At 57.0% G+C, this 24,502-nt stretch overlaps 2 protein-coding genes, 1 long non-coding RNA gene and 1 other non-coding gene across 6 annotated transcripts in view; 3 read left to right on the forward strand and 1 right to left on the reverse strand.

Annotated features, from left to right (window-relative positions):
• The window catches only part of SPG7 (SPG7 matrix AAA peptidase subunit, paraplegin), a 29,838-nt gene extending 18,936 nt beyond the window's left edge, over positions 1–10,902 (forward strand). For 2 of the 3 annotated variants that reach the window (XM_025860500.2, XM_025860503.2), the window contains 8 exons: positions 691–815; positions 1,415–1,517; positions 2,533–2,643; positions 4,181–4,296; positions 6,043–6,199; positions 6,596–6,762; positions 7,308–7,385; positions 8,526–10,902. In XM_025860500.2, coding sequence (XP_025716285.1) covers positions 691–815; positions 1,415–1,517; positions 2,533–2,643; positions 4,181–4,296; positions 6,043–6,199; positions 6,596–6,762; positions 7,308–7,385; positions 8,526–8,699 — 1,031 coding nt within the window. In that variant the 3' untranslated portion in view covers positions 8,700–10,902. The remainder of the gene's footprint in view (positions 1–690; positions 816–1,414; positions 1,518–2,532; positions 2,644–4,180; positions 4,297–6,042; positions 6,200–6,595; positions 6,763–7,307; positions 7,386–8,525) is intronic. The other variant, XM_025860502.2, reaches the window with a different exon arrangement.
• Positions 4,913–14,061, reverse strand: LOC141370821 (uncharacterized). The gene is made up of 2 exons (XR_012375226.1): positions 13,691–14,061; positions 4,913–6,982 (listed from the first exon to the last, which is right to left on the reverse strand). It is a non-coding gene; the product is annotated as an uncharacterized lncRNA (long non-coding RNA).
• An 8-nt stretch (positions 14,062–14,069) lies between these two features.
• RPL13 (ribosomal protein L13) lies at positions 14,070–16,075 on the forward strand. The gene is made up of 5 exons (XM_025860504.2): positions 14,070–14,318; positions 14,431–14,572; positions 14,758–14,931; positions 15,333–15,389; positions 15,899–16,075. Exons 1-5 carry the CDS (start codon positions 14,215–14,217, stop codon positions 16,055–16,057), a joined length of 636 nt encoding a protein of 211 aa, XP_025716289.1. The 5' UTR covers positions 14,070–14,214; the 3' UTR covers positions 16,058–16,075.
• LOC112814843 (small nucleolar RNA MBII-202) lies at positions 14,621–14,701 on the forward strand. The gene has a single exon (XR_003205883.1). It is a non-coding gene; the product is annotated as a small nucleolar RNA MBII-202 (small nucleolar RNA).
• Positions 16,076–24,502: the final 8,427 nt, after the last annotated feature.

The raw sequence follows: 24,502 nt of genomic DNA on the forward strand, positions 1-24,502 counted from the left end.
TCACAGGCCAGCCCCGTTCCATCCACGCCTCCTCCCACCTTCTTCCCGGGTGGGTGATTTTAAAGCCAGTCCAAAGTTCTGAAGCTTATGTGCTCTGGAGATCCCTGTCTACGTTCAGAGAGACACCACCAAATCACTGTAACACGTACTCTGAAAACATACATGACCCTCTGACTCCCAGTCAGGCCCATCACCCAGTTGCTTTTTGGATGCATTTCTGCAGGTGTTGCTTTATTCAGATTAGGGTCCAGTCTAAGTTGTCATGAAGATCTGAGCCACCAGTGGTACTTTTTGCACTTTTAAATTCCTGTGAGAAACCTGGAGCCTCCAAACCCAGGCCACAGACCAGCATTCAGAAACGTCCACTCTGGCCCATGGCTTTGCACCGAAGGAGCGTGGACATGGTGCCCCTCGCTCCACGGGTCTGCTGGGCAGTTAGGAGAAATGTGGTCCCCCCAGGATGCTGTCTGGATGGCACTGCAGGCCCCCCCAAGAACCAGTCTGCATCTGGGCTGGCAGCCTGGGGAAGACCTGCGAATCCTTGCTCTCATAGGGAGCTTGATTCTGGGTCAGTCCACATCTCATTCAGAGCGCCGTGTGTGTTCCTATCTCACGGACCCCAGTGGGAAATCAGTCCCGCCCTGTGTCCTGAGAGGCGAGCTCTACCTGAACAGCTGTCTTCCTCTCCAGGAATGGGCACCACCGACCATGTCATCGTCCTGGCATCTACCAACCGAGCTGACATCTTGGACAATGCTCTGCTGAGGCCGGGCCGACTGGATCGACACGTCTTCATTGACCTTCCCACGCTGCAGGTCAGTGCAGCCAGGGGCTGGCCGTCGTCTGTCTGACTGTCTTTGGCTTACCGCTCTGCCTGTGGCTTTGCAGCTTGTTTCATTCACCCATAGTTTTTCTCTTTATCCGTAAACATTGGGGCTGAGTTTTTTAAGAATCTTGGGAGAGCCTCAGAATTCTCGTCCTGACCCCCATCAGCATCCTTGGTGCCCCAAGGCAGCAGGAACCAGCAAGCAGTGATGGGTGGGGAAAGGGCTCAGAGCGAGTGCGTAATGGTTCCTGTTCCCATGCCCCAGCCAGCAGTCCTCCTGGGTCTGACACTCAGACCATTACTGCTCTCTCAGAAGCAGAGCGGGACTGTCCTCTGACACTGCACTCCAGGGCAGCTTTCTTTCCATTGTTCTGACTCGGGGGTCTAGGAAATTGAGAATGTATATGAACCAGATGTTCTACAAAATAAGCCTTATGTGCATGATGCGCTTCATTGTTTCCTTCTTCAATCTTCCATTTTTGAAATGCTGCTGTAGGTCGGGAGAGACAACAAAGAAAGGGATCTAACAGCCCATGGTTCCTGTCTGCGGGGCAGGAGTGAGCCCATACTTGGGTCCTTTCTCTGCAGGAAAGGCGGGAGATTTTTGAGCAGCACCTGAAGAGCCTGAAGCTGACCCAGGCCAGCAGCTTTTACTCACAGCGTCTGGCAGAGCTCACGCCGGGGTTCAGCGGTATGGAAGCTGGTTCCTGCTAGTCCTGAGAGTGCAGGCCACCCCCCGGTGCCCTACACCCCCTGCTCTGGGCCCCACGGTCAGCACAGCCTGGGCGGGAGTGAGGTCATGCACAGAGAGCCCGTAGAGGAGAAAAGAGCCATGCCGCACTTTGCTTTTCCTGCATGAGTGGCGCCGGACCTGACAGTGGTTCTGCTGCGGCATGCGGGGCGCACTGTGCCTGTGCCCCCACGGGTGCTCCGGGCGCCCGCAGGACTCTGCACACTGGCCCTTCAGTGCCTTCCCCATGCTTGGGCTGTGTACCACTGCTCCCTGCCAGGCAGTGCCATCCGAGGCCTCATGGCTGTCCGAGCGTGCCACGGCCCTCCTCACGGTTTGTTCTCATTGAGCAGAGACAGATCACAAATCAAGATATTTTCTGTATGGCTCTCATTTTAAATAGTTTTTTTTTTTTTTAAAGATTTTATTTATTCATTTGAGACACAGAAGAGATTTAGTTTAAGAGATAGAGAGAGAGAGAGAGAGAGAGAGAAAGCATGAGCAGGGGGAGAGGCAGAGAGAGAGGGAGAAGCAGGCTCCCTGCTGAGCCAGGAGCCCAATGTGGGGCTCGATCCCAGGACCCTGGGATCATGACCTGAGCCGAAGGCAGACGCTTAACCATCTGAGCCACCCGGCTGCCCCTGTATGGCTCTCGTTTTAAAGGGTAATATAAACAAAATCCTTTTTATAATAATTTCTTCCCTTTGGGTTTTTCTTTAATGCCCTTAACTAGCATTGCATGGGTACTGGAGTGTGAATTCCCAGGGAGAATGAGTCCGCCGAGCATGCTGGTGGGACTTGAGCAGGAAAGAGCTTGGAGGTGGCGGGAGGCGGGGCCGCACAAGGCTGCGCTCCGGGTCTGTTAGTGGTGTGAGTGGCTTCAGCATAGGACACAAGTGCCTTCTGCATATGCTCTCAGCCTCCTGCCCACGCGCCCCTCCCCTGCCCCCCTCTCTCACCCCTACTGTGCGGACAGGTGCTGACATCGCCAACATCTGTAACGAGGCCGCGCTGCACGCTGCACGGGAAGGGCACGCGTCCGTCCACACGTCTAACTTCGAGTACGCTGTGGACCGGGTCATTGCTGGTACGAGGGGCACGTTCTCAGCAGGGCTGGATCCCTGAAAGCACCCACACAGAAGGGGGGTGGAGGGAGCCGGGTCAGGCTGGCACGTGACAAGTGATCAGCGAAGAATTATTGGACAAGAGACCTATAAGGGAAGTGTTTCTATTTTTATCAGTCAGGTTGTTCCATGTTCTGACTTCTCCTTAGTTTAAAATACCAGGGGTATGCTGAAGAGCAGACATACTCTCCGGGTGGAAACACAAGGGTCCTGCACACCCAAATGTGAGTGGCGCTTAGCCCCTCAGCTGTCAGTTGTGCCTCGGAGCAGACCACACAGGGCACCATCCATGTTGTGGGGTCACGGCCGCCACTGTCTGGGGACAGAGGGTCTCCCGAGAGCTATGCTCTGCTGCCTGGCCCGTCTCTGCTCTGGGTAGCGACAGGAGGGGTCTTGGCAGCGGGGCGGGGACGGGGGGCCTTCCAGCAGAGCTCAATGGTGGCTACTCAAAGTGGGGTCCCTGGGTTTCTCTCAGGAGAGTGGGATTGAAACTGAGAGTCTCCAGAAGTTTCCACGGCCCCACGTGTCTTGTCCTTGAGCAGGGTTCAGTCCAAGACACTGAAGAGTTTTTTAAAGAGGGAAACTGTTCGTTCCCATGGAAGTGTGAGAAGCACCGGCCTTGCATGTGGGTGGGGAGCGTCTCTGCAAGGGGCTCATCCCCGTCACTCTCGGCTGAGCTAAAATCTGGTACAGATGCCACCAGGTGTTCAGGCTGCAGCTTAGGAGTCTGTGTGGACAGAAGGAACAAAACTGGCTGTTTCGTACTAGAAACTTGGCTTCATATAAGCCACTCGGTTTACGTGGAAATTGATAAACTCCACTCTGGAAATTGATAAACTGATAGTGTCAAAGTGAGAAAGACAAAGTGCTGCCCACGCTGGTGCGGCCTGCCTGAGCTAGAGCACTCAGGTTCAAGTACGGCCCATCCCACAGGCTGTGGCCTCCGGTCCAGATGCTCAGAACCAGCCTTGCAGTAGACAGAGGTGGATGACCCTCGGAGCACACAGCCAGACCCAGAGCTGATCCAGGCTGTGTAAAACGGGAACGCAGGAAGGTGTGGGGAACCTGGGTTGCGGAGAGAAGCCTCCCCAGTAGCTCAGACGAGGTAGATGGACTAGAATCTCAAGGTGGGAAGCGGTCAGCTAGCAAGGGCCTGCAGCTTCCAGCAAGTCCGGGGGAAGAGCCTCTGCGAAGCCTGGACCTGGGTGGGGACCCCATCTAATCACAGCAGCCCCGTGGGCCCCTGAGGGTGGGCACTCGTAAAGCCTGCAGGAGCTGGTCTGTTCTCCCCGGCATTCACAGAAGTAGAAACAAACAGCATCTCTCCCCTCACAAGGAACAGTTTGGGGTGTTCCTCGGGGCAGAGGCACAGGAGGTGAATGTCAGGCACCATACTGCTTTGATGGCACGGGGTGCAGCTCTGTGACGCCAAGGGAGTGCCCGGCCGCTTACCTCGGATCACCTGTGTGCCCAAACTCAAATCCTTGTGCACCCTTTCAGGGACTGCCAAAAAGAGCAAGATCCTATCAAAGGAAGAACAGAAGGTGGTTGCGTTTCATGAGTCGGGCCATGCCCTGGTCGGCTGGTTGCTGGAGCACACCGAGGCCGTCATGAAGGTAGGGTGTCCGCGTCGGGTGGGTCTGGGGTCTCGGCGGCTGTAAGCCCAACTCACCCTTGAACAAAGCTGACTTTGGAAGCACCGTGTGTTTTTACTTGAAGAGAAAGCACAGTGTGAGCTGGACATGGGCGCAGGGCAGGAGGTGATGGTGTGGGATCCCCTCATCCCCAAGCAAAAGGCAGGAGGTCTTAAGTGGGCTCTGGTTTTCGGGTGTGACCATCGCAGTCACGTGATGACTTGGGGTCTCCTTCTGCCATCTACACAGTTACTCTTGGAATTAAAGAATTGCCGTGTTTACTAAAAGTGTTGATGTGGTGACCGCTAACCTGAAAAATAAGTGAGTTTGGTTCACATTAAAAAAATACCACTTTTGGGGCGCCTGGGTGGCTCAGTTGGTTGAGCGACTGCCTTCGGCTCAGGTCATGGTCCTGGAGTCCCGGGATCGAGTCCCACATCGGGCTCCCTGCTCAGCAGGGAGTCTGCTTCTCCCTCTGACCCTCTTCCCTCTCGTGCTCTCTGGCTCTCATTCTCTCTCTCTCAAATAAATAAATAAAATCTTTAAAAAAAATAAAAATAAAAAGTAAAAAAATAAAAAAATACCACTTTTGGAGGCATTTGTGACTTGATGAAAATTTATTACGATCTGCTACTAACATCAGAACAACTCCTCCAGAATGTGGGTGCAGATTTCACGGTGCCTTCCACGCAGACCTGACGCACGGCCTGGAGAAGAGCTGCGCAGGTGCTCTGGTCCCACGGTGCAGGGAGGGGGCTGCAGCACTGCTGGTCCCTGACACCAGCAGTGGGAAGTGGCAGTCGCCAGCCTAGCACGTTGGCGTTTACGCCCTTCTTTTCAGAAGGGTTTGTTACAGCCATGTACACAGTCTGCCGGTGTCTGACGATGCCCTGTTGATCAGGCCAGCTCCTCTGACACTCAGCGGCGGGCAGGGAGTTCAGTGTCTGGTGACAGACGGGGGGATGCTGCCATCACCGATGATCTGGGTCAGGCCGAGGGTGAGGAAGGCAGGGTTCAGGGTAGATACTTTAATGCAGTATCTCAAAAACTAAAATAAAAATTAATGCAGAAAAACCCCTAATGAAGTAAATATCATAATTTAAAACTTGCTGTTTTTAGAATTTTCACTGCATGTAATGTCTAAAAGATACATCTTTCGTAATGAGATCATCCCTGCCCCCGGCCCTGCGGCTGACTACTCAGGGAAGGTGGTGAAGTCCCAGCTACTGATATGGTCATTCTTTACAGCCGTTTACGTTGTAATTTACTTCAGTGTTGGATTTAAGTTTCCTCTTCAGATTTTCCAGGCATTAGATGCTGGTCATCCTGCTGCCCGGGGCCCCAGTGGTTGCTCCTGCGGCAGGTCCTGCTTTGCTGCACCCACCTCCCCCCCCCCCCCCGCGCCCCCGTGTGTGCACCTGCTGTTGGGCTGCCGGGGAGGCAGAGCGGCAAGGATAGTCTTCACTGTCCCCAAGCCGGCGAATCCGAGGGTTTGTGTGGTGCCCGTCTGTGCCGTTGTGCTTTACTTCATGTACCCGTCGGGGTGCCCAGCTGTGTGTGAGCTGTCCTTCAGCGACAGAGTTCTCCTTTGCTATAAAAATGGGGCCAGTACAGATTTGCTTTAACTGCTTTGAAAGCCTCCCATTAAAGATCCGTCGTACCTTTTCCCCTCTTCATCTTTAAAGTGCAAATCCTGCCCACTCACTCGGGCCGCATGACACTCTGCAGGTCTCCATCGCGCCACGGACAAATGCAGCGCTGGGCTTTGCTCAGATGCTTCCGAGAGACCAGCACCTCTTCACCAAGGAGCAGCTGTTTGAGCGCATGTGCATGGCCTTGGGTGGCCGTGTGTCCGAGAACATCTCCTTTAACAAAGTCACTTCTGGTGAGAAGCCAGCCCGTGCGGGTCCTGGAGTTTGCGAAGTGCTTTCACACCGTCTCCCGCGTGGGGGCGGGAGGGCGAATCTGAGGGAGGAATTTGAATAGTGGGACAGTTTCAGTCAGCGCTCTCAAGCTGTTACTTCACTGGGATGTCCAGAGAGGAAGTCGAGATGTTCCTCAGTGACACCGGGGTTCAGTGTTGACAGCTATGCTGGTGCAGAGCAGGACATGGGCCAGAGGGTGCCAGGGGAGCGAACCCACATGTGCGTCCCAGGTAGTACCTCAGAGTTAGGATACACTTGTCTCCTGGGTCCTTTGCCTGTGCTGGGCAGGGGGGCGGGCAGCGTGCCCTGACTTGGCCCTTCCAGTAAAGAAACCTTTCTTAACCCCCACCCTCCAGGGGCTCAGGACGACCTGAGGAAGGTCACACGCATTGCCTATTCCATGGTGAAGCAGTTTGGGATGGCGCCAAGCATCGGGCCCGTCTCCTTTCCCGAGGCGCAGGAGGGTCTCACAGGCATTGGACGGCGCCCCTTCAGCCAGGGCCTGCAGCAGATGATGGACCACGTGAGTCTGCACAGCTTGCTTGGCATGGGCTGCATCCATACTGTGATGGGGTTAGGGCACGGGTCTCTCTTGGGTGCTGGCGCCGTGCCCTCTGCCACACCGAGCGGAGTGTGCTGTTGTGGTGGTCTTATCGAAGGCGTTCCAATCCTGACACTCACTGAGTGTCTGCTCTTGGGTGAGGACTTGTGTGGCTTCTGGTGAAATTGTCCGTGATGTGAGACTAGGAAGGAAATAGAAGAGACCCCAGTGATACCGTGGTGCCCCGTGGTCGCTGCACCTGCAGGACACGCTGCATGCTCCACGGGAGACCGGGCCAGGGCAGGCGCATGCGTGAGGGGGCCTTGGGCCCAGAGGACAGAGCTGAGGGGCATTCCCAGGGCACGGGGTAGGGGCAGCCAAGCTCTCCCGGCCACGATGAGAGAAAAGCTGCGTTCCTGTCCCTGTGGCTCCTTTGTGAACTCTGGCACCAGGATCCGGCTACACAGGACGTGGTGAGTGTGGTCGGCCACCCTGCGCATGACCCAGCTGCTGTCTTTCATTGGCAGGAAGCGAAGCTGCTGGTGGCAAAGGCCTACAGGCACACGGAGAAGGTGCTGCAGGAAAACCTGGACAAGCTGCAGGCGGTGAGGTTCTGGGCGCCAGGCCTGTCCCTGCAGAGTCATCACTACATGGTCCTCACGGGAGTCCTCCTGGCACACAGAGCCGCAGAGAACGTATCCACTCTGTGCTCCACCCAGCTCAGCTGAAATCTCCCATTTCTCCTACCTCCTCCTCAGCTTCTTACTGTGAACCTATCAAGCCAGTCCCTTGAAGCAGGCAGAAGAACGTAGTACTAAGAATGTCAAGTTCCAGTGGTTATCAGCGTGTGGTCGGCCTCATTTACTCTTTCCCAGCTCTTGAGTTTTTCCTACAATTTTTATTTTTTAAGTAATCTCTATGCCAAACGTGGGGCTTGAACTCTCAACCCCGACATCAAGAGTTGCAGGTTCAGGGGCGCCCGGCTGGCTCCGTCGGTTACACGTCTGACTTGATTTCGGCTCAGGTCATGATCTCATGCATGCTGTGTCCTCAGGGGGTTGCTCCCCGACAAGGAGCACCTGCCTCCCCAGGGGTGTGTGTGAGCAGTGCAGGGACTGAGCCAGAATCGGCTGTTAACAAGGCCCAAGTGCCGCATGTGTGCAGGACTCAGGCTCCCTGTGCAGGAGCCGGATGTCCCGCCTCTGCCCCACTGGTGGGTTACAGGGCTGAGCAACATACCAAACCAGGTCTGTGGACGAAGCGGCCGCACCCGTCAGGGGTGCTCAGGACTGCGTTCCTTGTGTCCGAGACTGAGCCGTCAGGACGGGCTGCTGGTGCAGCGCGCGCACACAGTTCACTCAGCATGTTCTCCACGACCACACCTAGAGAGGCTGAGGCTCCCTTCCCACACCAGCACCCCTCTTCCCACAGTCCAGCCTCCCCTTGCTCCCCCACATGCAGACACACACACCTTATTTGGTAAAGGAAGTTGAAGTTGCCCCCGAAAACAGACTTGGAAGGGAAGCAGAAAAATTAATGAGGCTGGCAGCTGGGAGACCATCTCCAAGGTCGAGACAGGGAGGGATTCTTTACTTGAGCTGGCTGCTTACGCTGCTTCCCTGGGAAAGTGGCCTGCCCGGGGCGTCCCGCTCCCAGACACCCCCTCTCTCCTGGGTGCTCTCCTCTCAAAAGGCCCTTGTGTGTCCTTGTCTGGGGCTCACACACTGCCCTGTTTGTTCCCTCAGCTGGCGAATGCCCTGCTGGAGAAGGAAGTGATACACTACGAGGATATCGAGGCCCTCATCGGTCCGCCACCTCACGGGCCCAAGAAGATGATCGCTCCTCAGAGGTGGAGTGACGCGGAGAGGGAGAAGCAAGACGTGGGGGAGGAGGAGGCACCTCAGCAGCCCCCACTTTGAGGGGAGGAGCCATCTTAGCCCAAGTAGTTAGTCCTCCTTGATTGTGCCTCGGGATGTGGCGTTCCTGCTGGACGCGGGAAGGGAACGCCTTACTCAGACCCACTGAGACTTGTACCTCCTCGCAGCCCTCACTGGTCTCTGAAAGGCTTCTGAGATCTCTTTACTGACTTCCCTCCCTGTGAGTAGTAAACGTCCCTGCAGACGATTTAGCTGTTTGTAGATCATTTTCCCCGTGGGGAAGGTTATCCGTGCTGGGTGCAGGTGCGCGTGTGGATCTCAAGCTCTCAGGGTGGTGACGCTGTCGTTTTGTGGGTGCTGGGTAGATCCAGGGGCAGCGCAGCATGCGGGCCCCGAGGAGCTTGTTCCGTCCTGCCTGGGGCGTGTGCGGGGGCTGTGTCTTCAGTTCCTCTGACTTCGTGGGAGTGCTGACGGCATCTGCGGCGAAAGGCCCCCCTGAGCTGCCTGCTGCCGTCCTCCCTCGCTGGGCCCTGTCCCTGTGCTCACGCACCCACGGGGTCAGCGCCGGGGACAGCACTGGGCTCTAGAGCAGGAAAACACTGCCACCTGCTGCTGTATGGATGCGAGCATGACAGCCTCTCTTCACGGGTCTGGCCTCCGCGTGCTGGTGGGGAGGGGACAGACATCCTGAGACCTGCTGCGGTACTTTCTAGTCAAATTATGTGCGTGGAAAGTCCGTCTTTGCACCACACGACCAGCTGTAACCCGACAAAGGGTCATGTGTTTCGGTTTGTGATTTCAGCCACATGATAACCGGTTGAAGAGCCCCTTTTGTAGGAATCTGGGGTAGAGGCCCTAGGACACCCCCTCACTACAGCAAGTGGGGTGCACTTGGCTCCTTGTCCCCAGGGGTGTGCAGCACGCACTCAGGTGCTTGCACCTGCTGCTCTCATAGCTTCTGCCTTCCCTGCAGTGGCACTTCCTGACAGAATGGGGTGTTCTGCTGCCCGTCCCACAGCCAATGGCAGCATGTGGGCAGGTACAGGTCACACCTGAGGGAGGGCAGCTCCGACAGGGCACTCGTGCATTGACCCTAGTTCCCCAAATTTGTTTCCAAAGATGGGGATGTGTTTAGGAGGGCTCTGGTCTCTGTGCCCAGGCCGGCACCCTCGGTACCCTAACGGTGGATGTGGTCAAGCTCATCCCCCCTGTACTTGACCATTAAAGTGGCCTTTGCCGTGTGCCCGAAGATACTTACGAATTGAATGTAAATGGCATGGAAAGTGGCCCCCTCACCCCAGTGGAGACCAGTGCAGCCTGTCTCCCTAGCACTCACAGGTGTGAGCAGGCTCACAGCCACGCCGGGAGGGAATCTCTGTGCTGACTGGTAGAAGCCAGGTGTTTGCAAACTTTGGTCCTCCAACTGGTCCTAAGTGATGTCACCTCCAGGTCATCAGATATCTGGTACTCAAGAAGAGTGCCAGAAGTTCTACTCCCCCCGCTACATCCTCATGGACTGAGCCTGCCTCTCACCTCCCATAAGGAGCCTTCTCCAACTGCACGTGGGTCCCTGAGCAGCCAGACCACACTGGGCAGCCTGTGTGCTCAACGCTCGAGCTGCAGCCCTGACCCTCTGCCCTCCCCCCAGCACAGCTGGTATAACACGGCCTGGCTGTAGCTTCTGGAACACACTGAGAAAGACACATTTTTGTTTGTTTGTTAGTAATCTCTATACCCCAACGTGGGGCTCAAACTCACAACCTGGAGATCAAAAGTCACATTCTCTTCTGACTGAGCCAGCCAGGCACCCCGAGAAAGACAAACGACCTGGAGATCAAAAGTCACATGCTCTTCCGACTGAGCCAGCCCGGCGCCCCGAGAAAGACAAATGCTTTTTAAGTAAACACGTATATTTAATGCAGTCATCCTCAGAAGACAGGAAAGTACTAAGAGAAATTAACATATGTTCTTAAATTATATAAACTGCCCTCCACTGTAATGTATACTCATCAACAAACGCTTATGATTGTTTTGTTATGCTCATTCAAAGCTTATTTTTTGTTTTGGTATAAATGATACACACATTCGTTTCAGGTGCACGATATAACGATGCAACGTTCATGCGTATTGCAGAATGATCACAATGAGCCTAGTTAACATAGGTCATCATGCAGGTATTTTCTACGGTGAGAACTTCTAAGATCGTACTCTAAGCAACTTTTAAATAAAACATTTATGATTATGATTCTAATGTTCTCCCTGTCGCCTTTCACTGACCTCGAGCGCTCCTGCAGGTTAGGGGACTGAGTTAGCCTGCAGCTGATCTTTGTGTAGGCCACGATTCCGGACGGCTGTGATGCTGGAGGCGTAGGGGTTCTGTGATTAAGCAGCAAACATCATCCTGTCCTTTAGCTGTTGTCGGGCTACGGCTTTTCCTAACTCAACGTATTTATATGCCGTATTTATACGACACAGCATGCTAACTTTTGCATGGTGTTTTGGGATATATCTTTTAGCCCCCCAAAACACGATAACATCACTTTGCTGCTATGATATTCATTTAAGAACTCAAGGTGTATGTCTGAGAGGGCTCCACACACTACTATTGACTGTTTAAGTGGGATTTCTTTGAAGCCAACACCCGCAGCACCAGCGGCAGGACACCAGTCAGGTAGGTACAGGTACTGAATGAGCAGGCTCCGCTGTGAGGAACGGGCTCAGTCTTGCATGGCAATTCTGGGAAACTGTCCCGAGCTCCTCCCACACCTTCAGGGGTGTCCACCCAGGAATCGCTGGCCACCTTGAGTGCAGTTCCCAGGGGCATTAGCGAGCTCTTTCAGTGGCCCTTGCAGGCCAAAGTTGGGGACAAAAGCCTGGAGCAGAGCCGTGGCTGTGGAAATCTGTGCCTAGGACGGGGCCTGTCCCTATAGCTACTGATTTCTAAAATGCTTGAGCCAGCCAAGTCTTTGTATCAGAAGGACTCCTGCTTAACGGTTGATAAAGTTCACTCTTCTTTCCCAACGAGAAAGCCGAGCCTGTCCCCAGCAGGATTTCACATCAGCACCAGTTTCACCTCACTATTCTGCGCACTTTCCAAAGGAAGTGGGTGTGTGGAGTATTCAAGCATGGGATGCTGAAATCTGCATCTGGCATGGTGTGTGTGCTGGAGACCAAGATCTTTGAATTACAACTTCACTTTCTTACCGCTAACTTGATTCTGAGCAGTGTTTCTATTTTCAGACCTCTGTCCCCCGACCAGTGACCGATGGCCACATCTTAACTATGAGCGGCTGGAGCTCAGGTGGCAGATGGAACTGCATGAGTCCGGGAGTCTGTCCAGAAAGAAACTGGGGGTAGGGATAGGAATGTGTTTGAGATTAGTAAGAGCAATGATCCACTGAAAGGGGTCTGAGAAAGAAATGGGAGGTGCAGGCTACCATTTGATAGACTGTATTCAAAGGAATATGGCATGGGCCAAGGCAAGTGTTTATTCAACAAGGGTTTTCTCCAGCATCACTCTGCTGCAGTTGCGCTGCCACAATAGAGTGTGGGGTCAAGCTCCGGTGCCACTCGAAAAAAGTGAAATCAGATGGGGGAGAGTCCCTCTCAAGGTTTCCGTGAGGACTGAATGAGGGACCACCCGCTCTCTTCCGTGCTCCTCTCCTGTACCGCCTTTGCCACAGCGGATCCTAGCACGTCACACGGAAGCAGAGCTGTGTGTGGTTATCTTGTGCTGGGCGCCGTGCTCTGTTCTGTGGCCTGAACACAGCCAGTCGTCCCGCTTCACAGAAGGGAAAGTTAAATAACGTGCCCAGCGCCTCGAAACTAGTACAAACGTGGAACCCAAGCCAACTCCACAGCCACCTTCTTAGTGACTGGTCACTGACCCTCCAGTTTAGCCCATCTGCGCTCATGAAAGTGGCAGCGACCAAAGAGACTTTAAACCTCACCTTCACTTCACGGACACATACCGCTTCCAAGGTTGTGAGAGGCGCTTTCGCTCACTGCGTCGCATTTGCTAACAACTGTTGCTGGCGCGCCGGGGTGGCTCAGTCGTTAAGCGACTGCCTTCGGCTCGGGTCATGGTCCTGGAGTCCCGGGATCGAGCCCCGCATCGGCTCCCTGCTCAGCGGGGAGCCTGCTTCTCCCTCTGACCCTCTTCCCTCTCGTGCTCTCTCTCTCTCATTCTCTCTCAAATAAATAAATAAATCTTAAAAAAAAAAAAAAAAAGGCAGGGCCAGGGTGGGAGCCCTGCACGTAGGCGCAGTGCGTCTGAAGACTGCACGGGCCCCTGGCTTACACGCGCCCCGTGCCCCCGGCCACACCCTGCGGCCCCTCGGGGCATCCCAGCGCGGTCTTTCCAGCACCCAAGCGCGCCTCAGCAAAAGTCCTCTCCAGCAGCCTCTTTACTCGGGGACGCACACAAGTCTGCAGCGGCTCGTTCGGCGTCAGGAAGCTCTGGGAACGTTGTCTTACTAGAAAGAGGCCCGCTGCTTGGGGCGAGAGCGGGAAAGGAGGTTCCCGGGACGTACAGGCGCTGTCCTAGCTCGCCCTGGAAGGGGAGACGCGCGCGCACAGGCCACGGGGTGCGCCCGGCCGCCCGGCCTCGTCTTCTGACGCTCGTCCCCGCAGGCGGCCGTCTGCGGCCGCCCGACGCCGGGAAGGGAGCTGAGCCCTGCAAGGAGAGGCGGGCGCGCCGCGTGAAGACGCGCGGGAGGGACGTACGACAGAAGTGTGCCCCCCAGAAACAGCTCAGCAAGGGTCAGCTCGGAGCAGGAAAGCAGCCCAAGGGGCGCCCGGCGGCTCCGGCGGTGGAGCGCCTGCCTTCGCCTCGGGCCCGTGTCAGGGTCCTGGGATCGAGCCCCGGCCCCGGCCCAGCGGGGAGTCGGCCTCTCCCTCTCCCCGCGCCCGTCCCCGCGCGCGCTCTTCAAATAATAATTGGGTTTTTTTAAAGAGAGAAGTACAAATGTTCGAAAAAGACGGAGGCACAAAGACCGGAACGGGCCGCGACGTTCTAGGGCTGGGGCACGTACCGAGTCCCGTGACGCGCGGACGCGGGGAAGATGGCACTTAAAGCGCCGCTCTCTCCTCCGGCCTGGCCGCCCCTCTTGCAGAGCCGCGGAGCCCCTCGGCGGCCCGCCCCGGGCCCAGCACGGCTCCGCTTCCGGAGCGCCGCGCGCGGGAGACGCCATGTTCGCCCAGGGCCGGGGGGGGGGGGGCCGCGCGCGCGTCACTTCCGCGGCTCCCGGCTCTGATTGGCCGGAGAGCGTCGGCGCTTCTGATTAGCTGGGCCCAGCAGCATCCCAGGGTGCCTGGCGGCGCCGGGCCTCTTCCGCTGGCCGTGCTCCCCGGGAGGAGGTGAGTGTGCCGCGTCCGCGGGCCGTTGGCGGCGGCGGCGGGCCGCATCCGCGGCCATCCGCGGCCATCCGCGGCCATCGGCGTGGGGCTGCTCCGGGCGCGGCTGCAGAGGGGCTCCGGGACCGCGCCGCAGACGGGAGAGGGCCGTGGCCCGGGCCCTGACTCGCTCCCCGCGCCCGCAGGCCCGTCGGCAGCAGCCATGGCGCCCAGCCGGAATGGCATGATCCTGAAGCCCCACTTCCACAAGGACTGGCAGCGGCGCGTGGCCACGTGGTTCAACCAGCCGGCGCGGAAGATCCGCAGGTGAGCCGCGGGGCGCGGGGCGTCCGGGGCGGGGGCGCCCGCGGGGCGCGGGGCGTCCGGGGCGGGGGCGTCCGGGGCGGGGGTGAGCGAGCCGACCGCCCTGTGTGCGCAGACGCAAGGCCCGGCAGGCCAAGGCCCGCCGCCTCGCCCCGCGCCCCGCGTCCGGGCCCGTCCGGCCCCTCGTGCGCTGCCCCACGGTGAGGTACCACACCAGAGTGCGAGCCGGCAGGGGCTTCAGCCTGGAGGAGCTCCGGGTGAGTGGGGGCGCCGGCGCGCGGGGGGCTCGGGGGGCGCGCGGTCCGTGATGACGGTCTCCGGAATCGCTGTACTCCGTGATGAAAGTACGCTCGAACCCTTTTCCATCTGACGGCTGAGCGCCCGGCGGCCGCGCGGCGCCGCGGGGGCCCCGGGGGCTGCATCCGTGTGTGTGTCGGGGCAGGTGGCCGGCATCCACAAGAAGGTGGCCCGGACCATCGGGATCTCGGTGGACCCGAGACGGCGGAACAAGTCCACGGAGTCCCTGCAGGCCAACGTGCAGCGGCTGAAGGAGTACCGCTCCAAGCTCATCCTCTTCCCCAGGAAGCCGTCGGCGCCCAAGAAGGGCGACAGCTCTGTGAGTGCCCCCGCCGCGCGGGGAGGGGGAGGGGGCGGAGGGGGAGGAGGCCGAGGAGGCCGAGGAGGCCGAGGAGGCCGAGGAGGCCCCCGGGGCGGGGGGGAGGAGGCTGCTCGGCTGCGAGCTAGGTTTCTGGAGTTTGAAGCCGAAAGCCTTCTGTCTTCTGACGCGCGCTGGCTTCCTAGGAGTTGGCGTGCTGCTGGCCTCACACGCCGCAGCCTGCATCGGGGTTCACACGTGGTGGGTCCGGCCTGTGCTTCCGCGGTCAGCCGATGGGACAGGGACCCAGGCCCGCCACCTGTGCGCAGCAGTAGGCGGGGACATCTGGCAAGAAGGGGGGCTGTAAGTTTGCAGCCCTTGGGTGTGCGACCTGAGCCCAGGTGACTTCCTTCTTCAAACAGGCGGAAGAACTCAAGGTGGCTACCCAGCTGACGGGGCCAGTCATGCCCATCCGGAATGTAAGTGGGGGTGTCTGGAGGACCAACCCGTGAACGCTTTGGGGTGGGGCTTGGGTTGAAGGGTGGCAGTGAGGTCTCTCTCAAGTTTTATAGGTTTGCAAAAAAGAGCTCTTGACTCAGGGAGGAACTTATCCTGCATTCTTAGCAGATGGGCCCCTTGAGGAGGGAGGGCCTTGTCCTCATCTTTGGGGACTCGCTTGTCACAGACACTTCCCACTATTTGGAAAGTCCAGGTCACTCCCTGGACACGGTGGTGGTCGCACAAACGACTGGGCCCTTGAGGGCCGTCTGGCAGGAGAGGTAGGCCCAGCACTGCACACATCTGAGGTGGTTGCTCCTGTGTGTTTGGGGTGACATTCCAGGTCATGTCGTTCTAGCCTTTCCTTCCTGGCCTCAGTGTGGCCTTGCAGCAGTGGGTGGGCAGACCTAGCCTGCTGCCTCCTCCTGCAAGGTTTCTGCTGACGTTAGATCCTAGGCAAGGGTTTGACGCACCCTGTGCCCCGGTTCAGGTCTACAAGAAGGAGAAAGCCAGAGTCCTCACAGAGGAGGAGAAGAGCTTCAAGGCCTTCGCCAGTCTTCGCATGGCCCGTGCCAATGCCCGGCTGTTCGGCATCCGGGCTAAAAGGGCCAAGGAAGCTGCAGAACAGGACGTTGAAAAGAAAAAATAAAGTGCAGTTAACAACTCAGTGATGCCTGTGGTGTCCGTGTGATCGTGGTCTTCTCGGGTTGGGGGCGAGAACTTGGGGGCCTGCGACCTGGCCGGAGGGACGGTATATTTAGGACTGTTGACTGCACGACTCGAGTACCTCTCTGGTGGAGGTGTTGCAGAGAGTAATTGTTAGACCAGAGTAGTTTGCAATTCCCTGAGCAATTCGGGGTTTGGGGCCAGATCTTCCTGGGCTTGTCTGCACTTGTGCATGCAGGCTCTGGTGTGGATGGCTGGGGTTGGGCTGCCCAGAACCCGTTTTCAGGCTACTGTGCCTGTGTGGCAGCTAGACAGCCAGGGCAGCCTGAGTGTCCATGCCAGAGGAAGGCTGGAGGCTGGACCCCGTGTGGCAGTCAGGCACCCGTGTTCTTTTGAAACCACCGCGTGGTTTCTGCAAGTGAGAGGTTGAGGTGGGTCCGTTTTGGGGGCTGTAAGGTGTGGATGTCCCAGCTCTGCTGGCGTAGATCTTCACTAACCGTGAATGCCAACAGCTATGCCGCTGGTGTCCTGCACCGGTTCCTGTTTGGAACCAAATCCCTAGTAGGTTTTCGTCTATAAACAGATGATTTGGAAGGCTGTTTGCTTTTTTTCACATGTGAAATGCTACTTACGAGGTACTGATTTCCATGCTCCTTTTCTGCATTTGGAAGTTGTGGAGGGACTAGGACCTTAGCTTCGTCCCTCACAATCCCGGGCAGAGGGAATGAGACGGGCTGCCTCTGGATGGCCTGGTGGCCAGGGTTCCCTCTGGTTTGTGCTGAGAAACCTGTAAGGAGCTGGGCTCAAGCTGCCCAGTGGCAGGTGGCCCTTCCCTGGTGCCAGACCCCTGGCTGTGGTCTTCACGGGTTGGGGAGCCCAGGCCTCCAGGTCAGTGCAGGCCAGGGGCCCCTGTGCTCTAGCCTTGGGGGTGAGGGGAAGAAACATTCACGTCCCCTTAGGCGTTGCTTCACTTCCAGTCACATGCCCTGTCCCCCTTCTGGCGTTGTGCCACCAGAGTGAAGGGCCTTCCCAGATGCAAGAAGCGCCTGGAACAGGTCAGGCACCTGCTGGTGAGTATGCTGGAGAAAGGCCTGGGGAGGGGCCCGGGCAGTAGGACCCTGTCCGCTGGGCTGTCAGCACTTCTCACCTTGTCCAGTGGTGGCGGCAGCTCTGTTGGGTCACCTTGACTCGGCCGCTTCCCCGAGTCCCGCTCCCTCCCTCAGCTCAGTGCCATGGGTGTTTGGTAAGCTAGACGTGCCATCTGGTGAAGCCGGGCAGGAAGTAAGCTTCATCCTGTGTACCTGGGGCCCGTGAGCCAACAGGAGGTTCAAGGGGGCTTTGGAAGGCGCCAGGGCCCAACCGCTGGATCCACCCTAGACTCCCTGATCTCAGGCTGTGAGGAATGACACCTCCCTACAGTCCAGAGTGCTCTCGGCTGGGACTGACCCAGGGACCCTTAGGTGAGTCTGGTACGGGGCATGATTGTGGGTGGGGAGCTCAGCTGGTCCGAGCTGTGGTGCCGTCAGGGAAGCAGCGAGCCCCAGCCCGGCCTGTCCTGAGGCTGAGGAAGTCTCCCTGCGAGGTGCTGCTGACCAGCGTCCAAACCCCAAATTATGCTGGTTCCCTGGTGGAGCCCTGGGTCATGACCAAGACCTTGTAACTAGGGAGACAGACTGAGCGTGAACTCACACTTGGTAGGAATGCAGGTGCTGCACGGGGGCTGGAGAACTGTACCCTCTGTGTCTGTGTGTCTGCTCCAAGGCAGCACTCGCCACCGCCAGGGTGAGAGGGTCCTTCGTCCACGGGCCATTACCTGGCCCCGGGGTAGCAGGATTCTGCTACCTGGAGAATTTCCCCTTGAGTGTGGGCAGAACTGTGCCTGGGAGGGGGCTCCTGACCCCACCATGTGTCTGGCGGGGCCAGCCTTGAGGGAGCAGCCGCTGGGGAGCCACAAAGCAACGAGGAAACGGCCTCCATCCTTTCTGGGTGAGGAACTGAATTCCACCAACCAAGGCCTCCCCTGAGATGCCCCTGAGCAGGGGACCCAGCTGTGGTGGGCCTTCACCTGTGTGTGTGGTTAATTCGAAAACCAACGGGCACTGTTTCCTTTAACCCTTTCTGCCCCTGGGTGCAACTCCCGTCAGTGGGCGTGGGCTCCTTACGTGGCCATCGCCCCTCCGAGAAGTGGGTGGGGGTCCGGACGGTCATCTGTGGGTGGTAGGTGCATTTTGGTGTCGGATTCCCAAAGTGGGTGCAGGGGTGTTGCTAGCAATGCCCATGGCAGCCAGCAGGGGTTTGCCGGCTGGAGCCGCCCACAAGGTGGCCCACAGGGCACGTTCACCTCTCTGCCTGTTTACAGATCACGCTTGCTCTGATAGGAGTTGCAAATATTTTCTCTCAATTTATTGTTAATTTTTCTTCTTTCTAATGTGACATGAGGGTTTTTCTGTAATCTTCCCAAGCTGTCTTTCTCCTTTTTTCATTACCTTGAAGTTACTGTACGGTATTTTTCACTCTGGAGAGAAGATAAACAGTGGGTGCCACCTTCCAGGATGAGTTGCATTTTGAATCTATATCCTATAGTTGCTTTGTTAAAATATCTACAATTATATCTTTAAAAGGAAGAATTAAAATGTTTTTAACACTAATTTCCACTTGCTTGAAACTTGTGATTTAGAGGAAAACTTCAGTTGTTTTTGATTACTTAGCCTTTTTCCCACTTGACTCAACTCCGTTTGAGCCAGAGAGTAGAAGAGGGTGCGGGAGCCTGCAGAGGGCTGGGGGCTCTTTACTTCTTTTCTCACGTCTCACGTGTTCGGTTTTTCATTTGTAGGTAGTTGTACCCATCAGGTTTTCTCTTATGGTTTCTGGGTGTTCACTTATTTATTTATTGTTTCTTTTTTTAAGTTACAGAAGAAAAGTATGCTCTTTGTTAAAAAAAAAAGTGCAGAAGAGAGGAAAGCATAAAAAGTGTCCCTTTTCTACCTCCGCCCTCCAAGCCCTTAGAATGACTTGTGCCTCTGCCCACAGTGGTTTATGTAAAGTTACGTTGTTGTAGAAACACCTGGGCCTTGGGGCCCCTGGGCGGGGCTGCTAATGACTCATTTTGGCTCAGGTCGTGATCTCGGGGTCGTGAGACCGAGCCCTGCATCAGGCTTGGGATTCTCTCCCTCTCCTGCCCCTCCCGCTTGTGCTCTTGCTCTCTTTCTAAAATGAGTAAACAGATCTTTAAGGAAGAAACAAAACATCTGGGCCTTTAGTTTTTGGTTTTGTTTTGTTGGGGGGGGGCTTTTGTTTTTATGAAAAATGGGGGGTACTTGGATGGTTCAGTCAGAAGAGTATGTGACTCTTGATATCGGGGTCGTGGGTTCAAGCCCCACGTGGGGGGTGGAGATGACCTAAATAATCAATCAGAAGCACACGGAATCCCACTGTGTGTTGTACTGTATTGTGCCTGCCCACCCAGGTCTCCCTCACTTCTCTCCCATGTCTACAGGGACCCCGTGAAGGGATGGGTGACATTTGGTTTCAACAGGGGGAACACTGGAATGCCGCTGTTCTCGTTTTTAAGATTTTTATTTTATTTGAGAGAGAGGACATGGGCAGTGGGGTGGGTGGGGTGGGGGGAGCAGAAGCAGAGGGAGAAGCAGACCCACCACCGAGCAGGGAGCCTGACGCGGGGCTCCATCCAGGGGTCCTGAGATCACGACCTGAGCTGAAGGCAGACGCTTAGCTGACTGAGCCGCCCAGCGCCTCTGGAATGCTGCTGTTTTAACTTGTATTTTTTGTTTGTGAAGCTGAGCCTCTCTTCTCATATTTGCTGGCAAATTGTCTTTTTTTGTGGTTTGTCACATCCTTTGTCCATTTTTCTATTGTGATGTCTGTCATTTTCTTGAATTGTAGCAGCTCTTTGCATATTAAGAAAATTTGCCTTCTGTCATATGTTGACAGATTTTTTTTCTGGTTTATTCTTTTCCTTTTGAGGCTTGCTTGTATCTTTTTTTTTTTTTTTAAGTAATCTCTAGACCCAGCATGGGGCTCGAACTCATGACCTTGTGATCGAGTCAGATGCTCTACCTACTGAGACTCCCTGAGGGTTGCTTGTGCCCTGAGGGTCTGGGCTGGAGAGAGGATGGGGTGCTGTCGTTTAGGAGACAGTGTGGTGTAGTAGGAAGACCACAGCTCAGCCTCCGTAGTGGACGTGGGTTATTCTCTTTGGCTCCTTCGGCGTCAGAATTCACATTGGGAGTTTGTTTCTGAGTCTTGTGAGAAGCAGAACTCGCCTCTTTTGTAGGAGCTGGAGGCACTGTTCCCTGCCCCACCTCCTCACAGCACCCTGGCCACGTGGCCAGGCTCCCTGTGCCCTGTTCCAGGCTGGGTCTCATCCCTGGTGATGCATGCAGCCTCAACATCCTCACCATGGGCTTGGGAGTCACCCCCACCAGTTTGGGGGGTTTCCCAGTGTTTGGTCCTTTGTGACTCCCTCAGCCAGAATCGGTACTCTCTTGCTTAGCACGAGACCAGACATACCGAGCTTGCTGAACCAGTGTGGCTCTGGGCCTCCCGGGCACTGACCGTCTGGGGGACTCCCCTTCAACAAGCACCGAGTGCCAGCCGAGCACTAGGAACCACGGGAGGGGGCCCCAAAAAGTAAGCAGAGCCCGATGATGGGGCAGACAGATGGGCGGGTGGGCCTGGGGAAGTAGAAAGTGGTATGGAAGCAGTTCTGTAAGGATAACGGATGAGGGGAGAAGAGACATTCATTCAAGTATTTATTTAGCACCTACTGTGTGCCAGGCTGGTCCCAGGGTGCAGGGCAAGCAGGAAACGGCAGAACAAACTATATCCATCTTTGCCTTCCCAGGGTTTTCATTCTGAAGGGTTTCCAGACCCAGGCTCTAGCGGACCTCCTTTCCCCTCACTGTAGTGTCCTGGGCACATGTCTGCCTCACAGGTCACGGGAGGGGACATCAATAATGACAATAAGGGGGCGCCTGGGTGGCCCAGTCGGTGAAGCGTCTGCCTTCGGCTCAGGTCATGATCCCGGGGTCCTGGAATCGAGCCCCACACTGGGCTCCCTGCTGGGGGGGGGGGGCTGGAGCCTGTTTCTCCCTCTGCCCCTGCTCTCTCTCAATATCGAAAAAAAGGGGCAGGCTCAGAGTCCCCTGCCAGCAGGGGCTGGCAGCTCCTCTTTCTCCCCATGGGGTCCTGGGACGGGATAGAGCAGGGGGTGCAGAATACACATTGAGCACCTACTGCGCACTAGGCCCTGGGGGTGCCCTCAGGGTGGAGCTGAATGAGCCCTCACAGGTAAACGGGGACCCGGAACTGGAACACAGCAGATTCGAAGGCCTGGGCATGGGGAACGGCTGACCGGGGCAGCCGTGCAGGCCCGGGGCTGCCCGCGAGGACCAGCTACCTGTGGCCAGGCCACAGGAGGACTGTCTGGTGGCCTGGGGCCTGGAGAAGGGCCATCGGCACAGGAAGAGAGGCCTGGCCTTCCGGAGTCTTCTCCGGCCCCCCCTCCCCGGGAGGGGCTCCGAGTGTGGCCCCCACTTCTGCGTCCACCTTCTCAGGGCTGCGCCTCCAGAACACTGAGGGCCAGGGCTTGCGGCCGGGGAGCCGTGTGGGGCAGGGCGAAGAGGTGTGTGAGACCTGGCTCCCCTGCCCCAGCTGCGGGGCCCCAGCCGGGCACCCTCCTTTTCCCACCTGTTCCCACAGTGGCAGGGGCCAGAGTGCTGGGGGCCGGATGGAAGGCAGCATCGCGGCTGGTCAGCTCCTGCCAGGGAGGGGAAGGGGGGTGCTTTCGGGGGAGCACCAGGCAAAAGTGGGTCAGTGATGAAAGGGACAGGGTACGGCGGCAGTGTCAAAGCTCCGTGCAGGCCGCTGGCACCGAGAATATCATCAAAAGCCCCCGGATGAGTCAGGCGGGAAGAAAAGCACGTCCATCCACTGGAGACGCCAGCCCTGGGGACCCTGCTCCTGCCTGCCGCCCTGACCCACACGCTGCCACCCCCGGGCCCCTGCAGACAGCTGTGTCCTCATGGTCGCCCTGCTCCTGCTCCGGCCCCACGGGCCCCGCCAGCTGGCATCCACGCCCTGGTGCAATGCCGCCGCAGGCCTGTGCGTTGGGCCCAGCGGCTTCTACTCGAAGAGAGCAGAAGTGAGCATCAGGCCGAGGTTAGGGTATAGACCTTAGGTCGCCATGGCTCCTTGTGGGTTTTCTCTCTCCCGACCTCCTCCCTACCCCCCAGATCACCTGCCCTGACGAAGCAGGCTTCTGGAGTCCCCAGGGTCAGCCCTGAGCACCTCTCCCTAACCCAGGAGAGGGACAGCTGGTTGTGGACAGCATCTGGACTGTGGCCCTGGGCAGAGGTCCTGGCCGCTTTGTCTCACTCACGGGGGGCTCTGAGGACTCAGCTGAAGGCAAAGGGGCTCAGGTGGCCAAGTGCTCCGTGCCCTCACAGTTGGCTGTGACTTTTTGGGGGTGGGGGAACAGCAAAGCCCCTGAGACACACTGGGAGGCCAGGGTGGGCCAAGGAACGGTTCAGCACTGTGTTCTGAGGGGAGTCACAGGGTCCAAGTAGAATCCTAGCTCTGTCCCTGCTATGTGACCTCAGGCAAGGCATCACACTCTCTGAGCCAGGGTCTTGTTGATAACACAGATGACATCACCTGCGTGGCAGGGACTCAGGGCAGGAGGGGATGGCAACCAGGGACTGAATGTGGGAAGGCACCAAGGTCAGGGACACAGTTCCCTTGGAGGAGAAGGGGTCTTGTCAGGGCTCCTCATGTCCGACCGTGTTTGTGTTCAGGGATGTCTGCCTGTGCGTCCACGTCGTGTGAGTGTCTGTGTGTGCATGTGTGATCTGTGTGTGCTGTAGGCAGGTTTGTGGGGTGAGGTGAGACCCGCCTCAGTCCCAGCTCTGCGACGCTGTGCTGACAGGTGGCCATGGGTCCGAGGCCCAGCAGGACCGCGGACCTCTGTGTTGTCCCAGCCACGGTGGCCCTTCTGGGTGCAGTGGTCTGATTTCTCAAGTAAGATCAATGCCACATCCTGTAGGAAAACAATCTGATCGAGAAGGTTTCAGATGTTCTGAGATAAAATAGCATTTCTTGGGAGGAAAGAAACGAAGGAAGAGGGTAGGTTTGCAACCAGCTTATAAAAAGAAGCACCCAGCCAGACATGAGCCTCGCTCCCTTTCTGAAAATCCTGTTGGTTCCCGCACTGCACCCCTGCTGCTGCAGTGTCCACACGCCTTCCCCAACAACCGCCTGGCTTGCCACAGGAGGAGCAGGGCCAGGGGGGAGGCGTGCGGCCGGCCGCCTCTCCCCGCCTCTCAGTCCCGCACTCACACGCCGCCCCGGGGGTGACTCCGCTCTCACCCCCACTTTCCAGGTTGGGAGACAGAGGCGCTGAGTGGTTCTGGAGTGTGCTCGAGGCCAGTGCTGTGGGGCGAGGGCCCAGGAGCCCAGGGAGGGACGTGGAATTGGCTGGTAGGAACCACCGCGTCTTGAAACGCTGGTCGTCCAAAGTGAGGATGCTTCCTTGTTGCTCTAAAAATCCACGATTTGGAAGCATCAAAAGAGCCAAATGGGAGTGAGTCAAACAAATTAGGAATGGTTGTTTCGATCAGCTGGTCCCTCCGGTGACCTGGGCTGGCGGGAGCTGGGTTAGCCAGGTGCAGGGGTGAGGCGGTGGGAGCGGGGTGACATCACACTGATGCAGCCGACCAGGGCTTGGCAAACATTTTCTCAAAGGAACAGCTAGTAAGTATTTAGGCTTTGTCACAGCTACCGAGCTCTCCTCTTGTCAGCCACGGACAGTCTGTGAACCTCTGTTCCAGTTAAACTTTATTTATACAACAGGCGGCCGCCGGATTTGGCGCCTGGGGGGCTGAAGCTCCTGGGGCCCTGCTGTGGGCCTATTTGGATTGAGGGAGAATGTCAGTCTGTTCGGGCTACTAGTCACCCAGCAGACATGGATTTCTCACAGTCCAGGAGGCTGGAAGCCTAGGGTCAAGGTGCCTCGTCTGCTTGTGGTCTCCTTGGGTGGAAGGTGCAAGGGCCTGTGGGCACTAAGTCCTCAGAAGGCCTCCCTCCTCACTCCAGAGCATTGGGGGGTTAGGGTTTCAACACAGGGATTTGGGGTAGAGACACAAATATTCAGTCTGTGGCATGGAAGAAGGCCACACACTGTTGTTAATAACAAGAAAGAAACCGGTTACACAACAGAAATAGTTTGCCCAATGAGCTCACTCAGCAAATATGTCCTGAGCATGTGCGGGGTGCCAGCCACAGCCCTGGCCCCAAGGACCCAGCTGTGACAGGGGGCAGGCCAGGCCCTCACACTGGACCGTCTGATGAGCCAGGTGTGGCAAGGACTCAGATGCCGGAGGGAAATTTGAGAAGTAACACAGATTTGCAT

The sequence above is a fragment of the Callorhinus ursinus genome, unplaced genomic scaffold (genome assembly GCF_003265705.2).
Source record: "Callorhinus ursinus isolate GAN/ISIS: 27379988/994484 unplaced genomic scaffold, GSC_fseal_2.0 scaffold46, whole genome shotgun sequence".
Taxonomy (NCBI): Eukaryota; Metazoa; Chordata; class Mammalia; order Carnivora; family Otariidae; genus Callorhinus; species Callorhinus ursinus.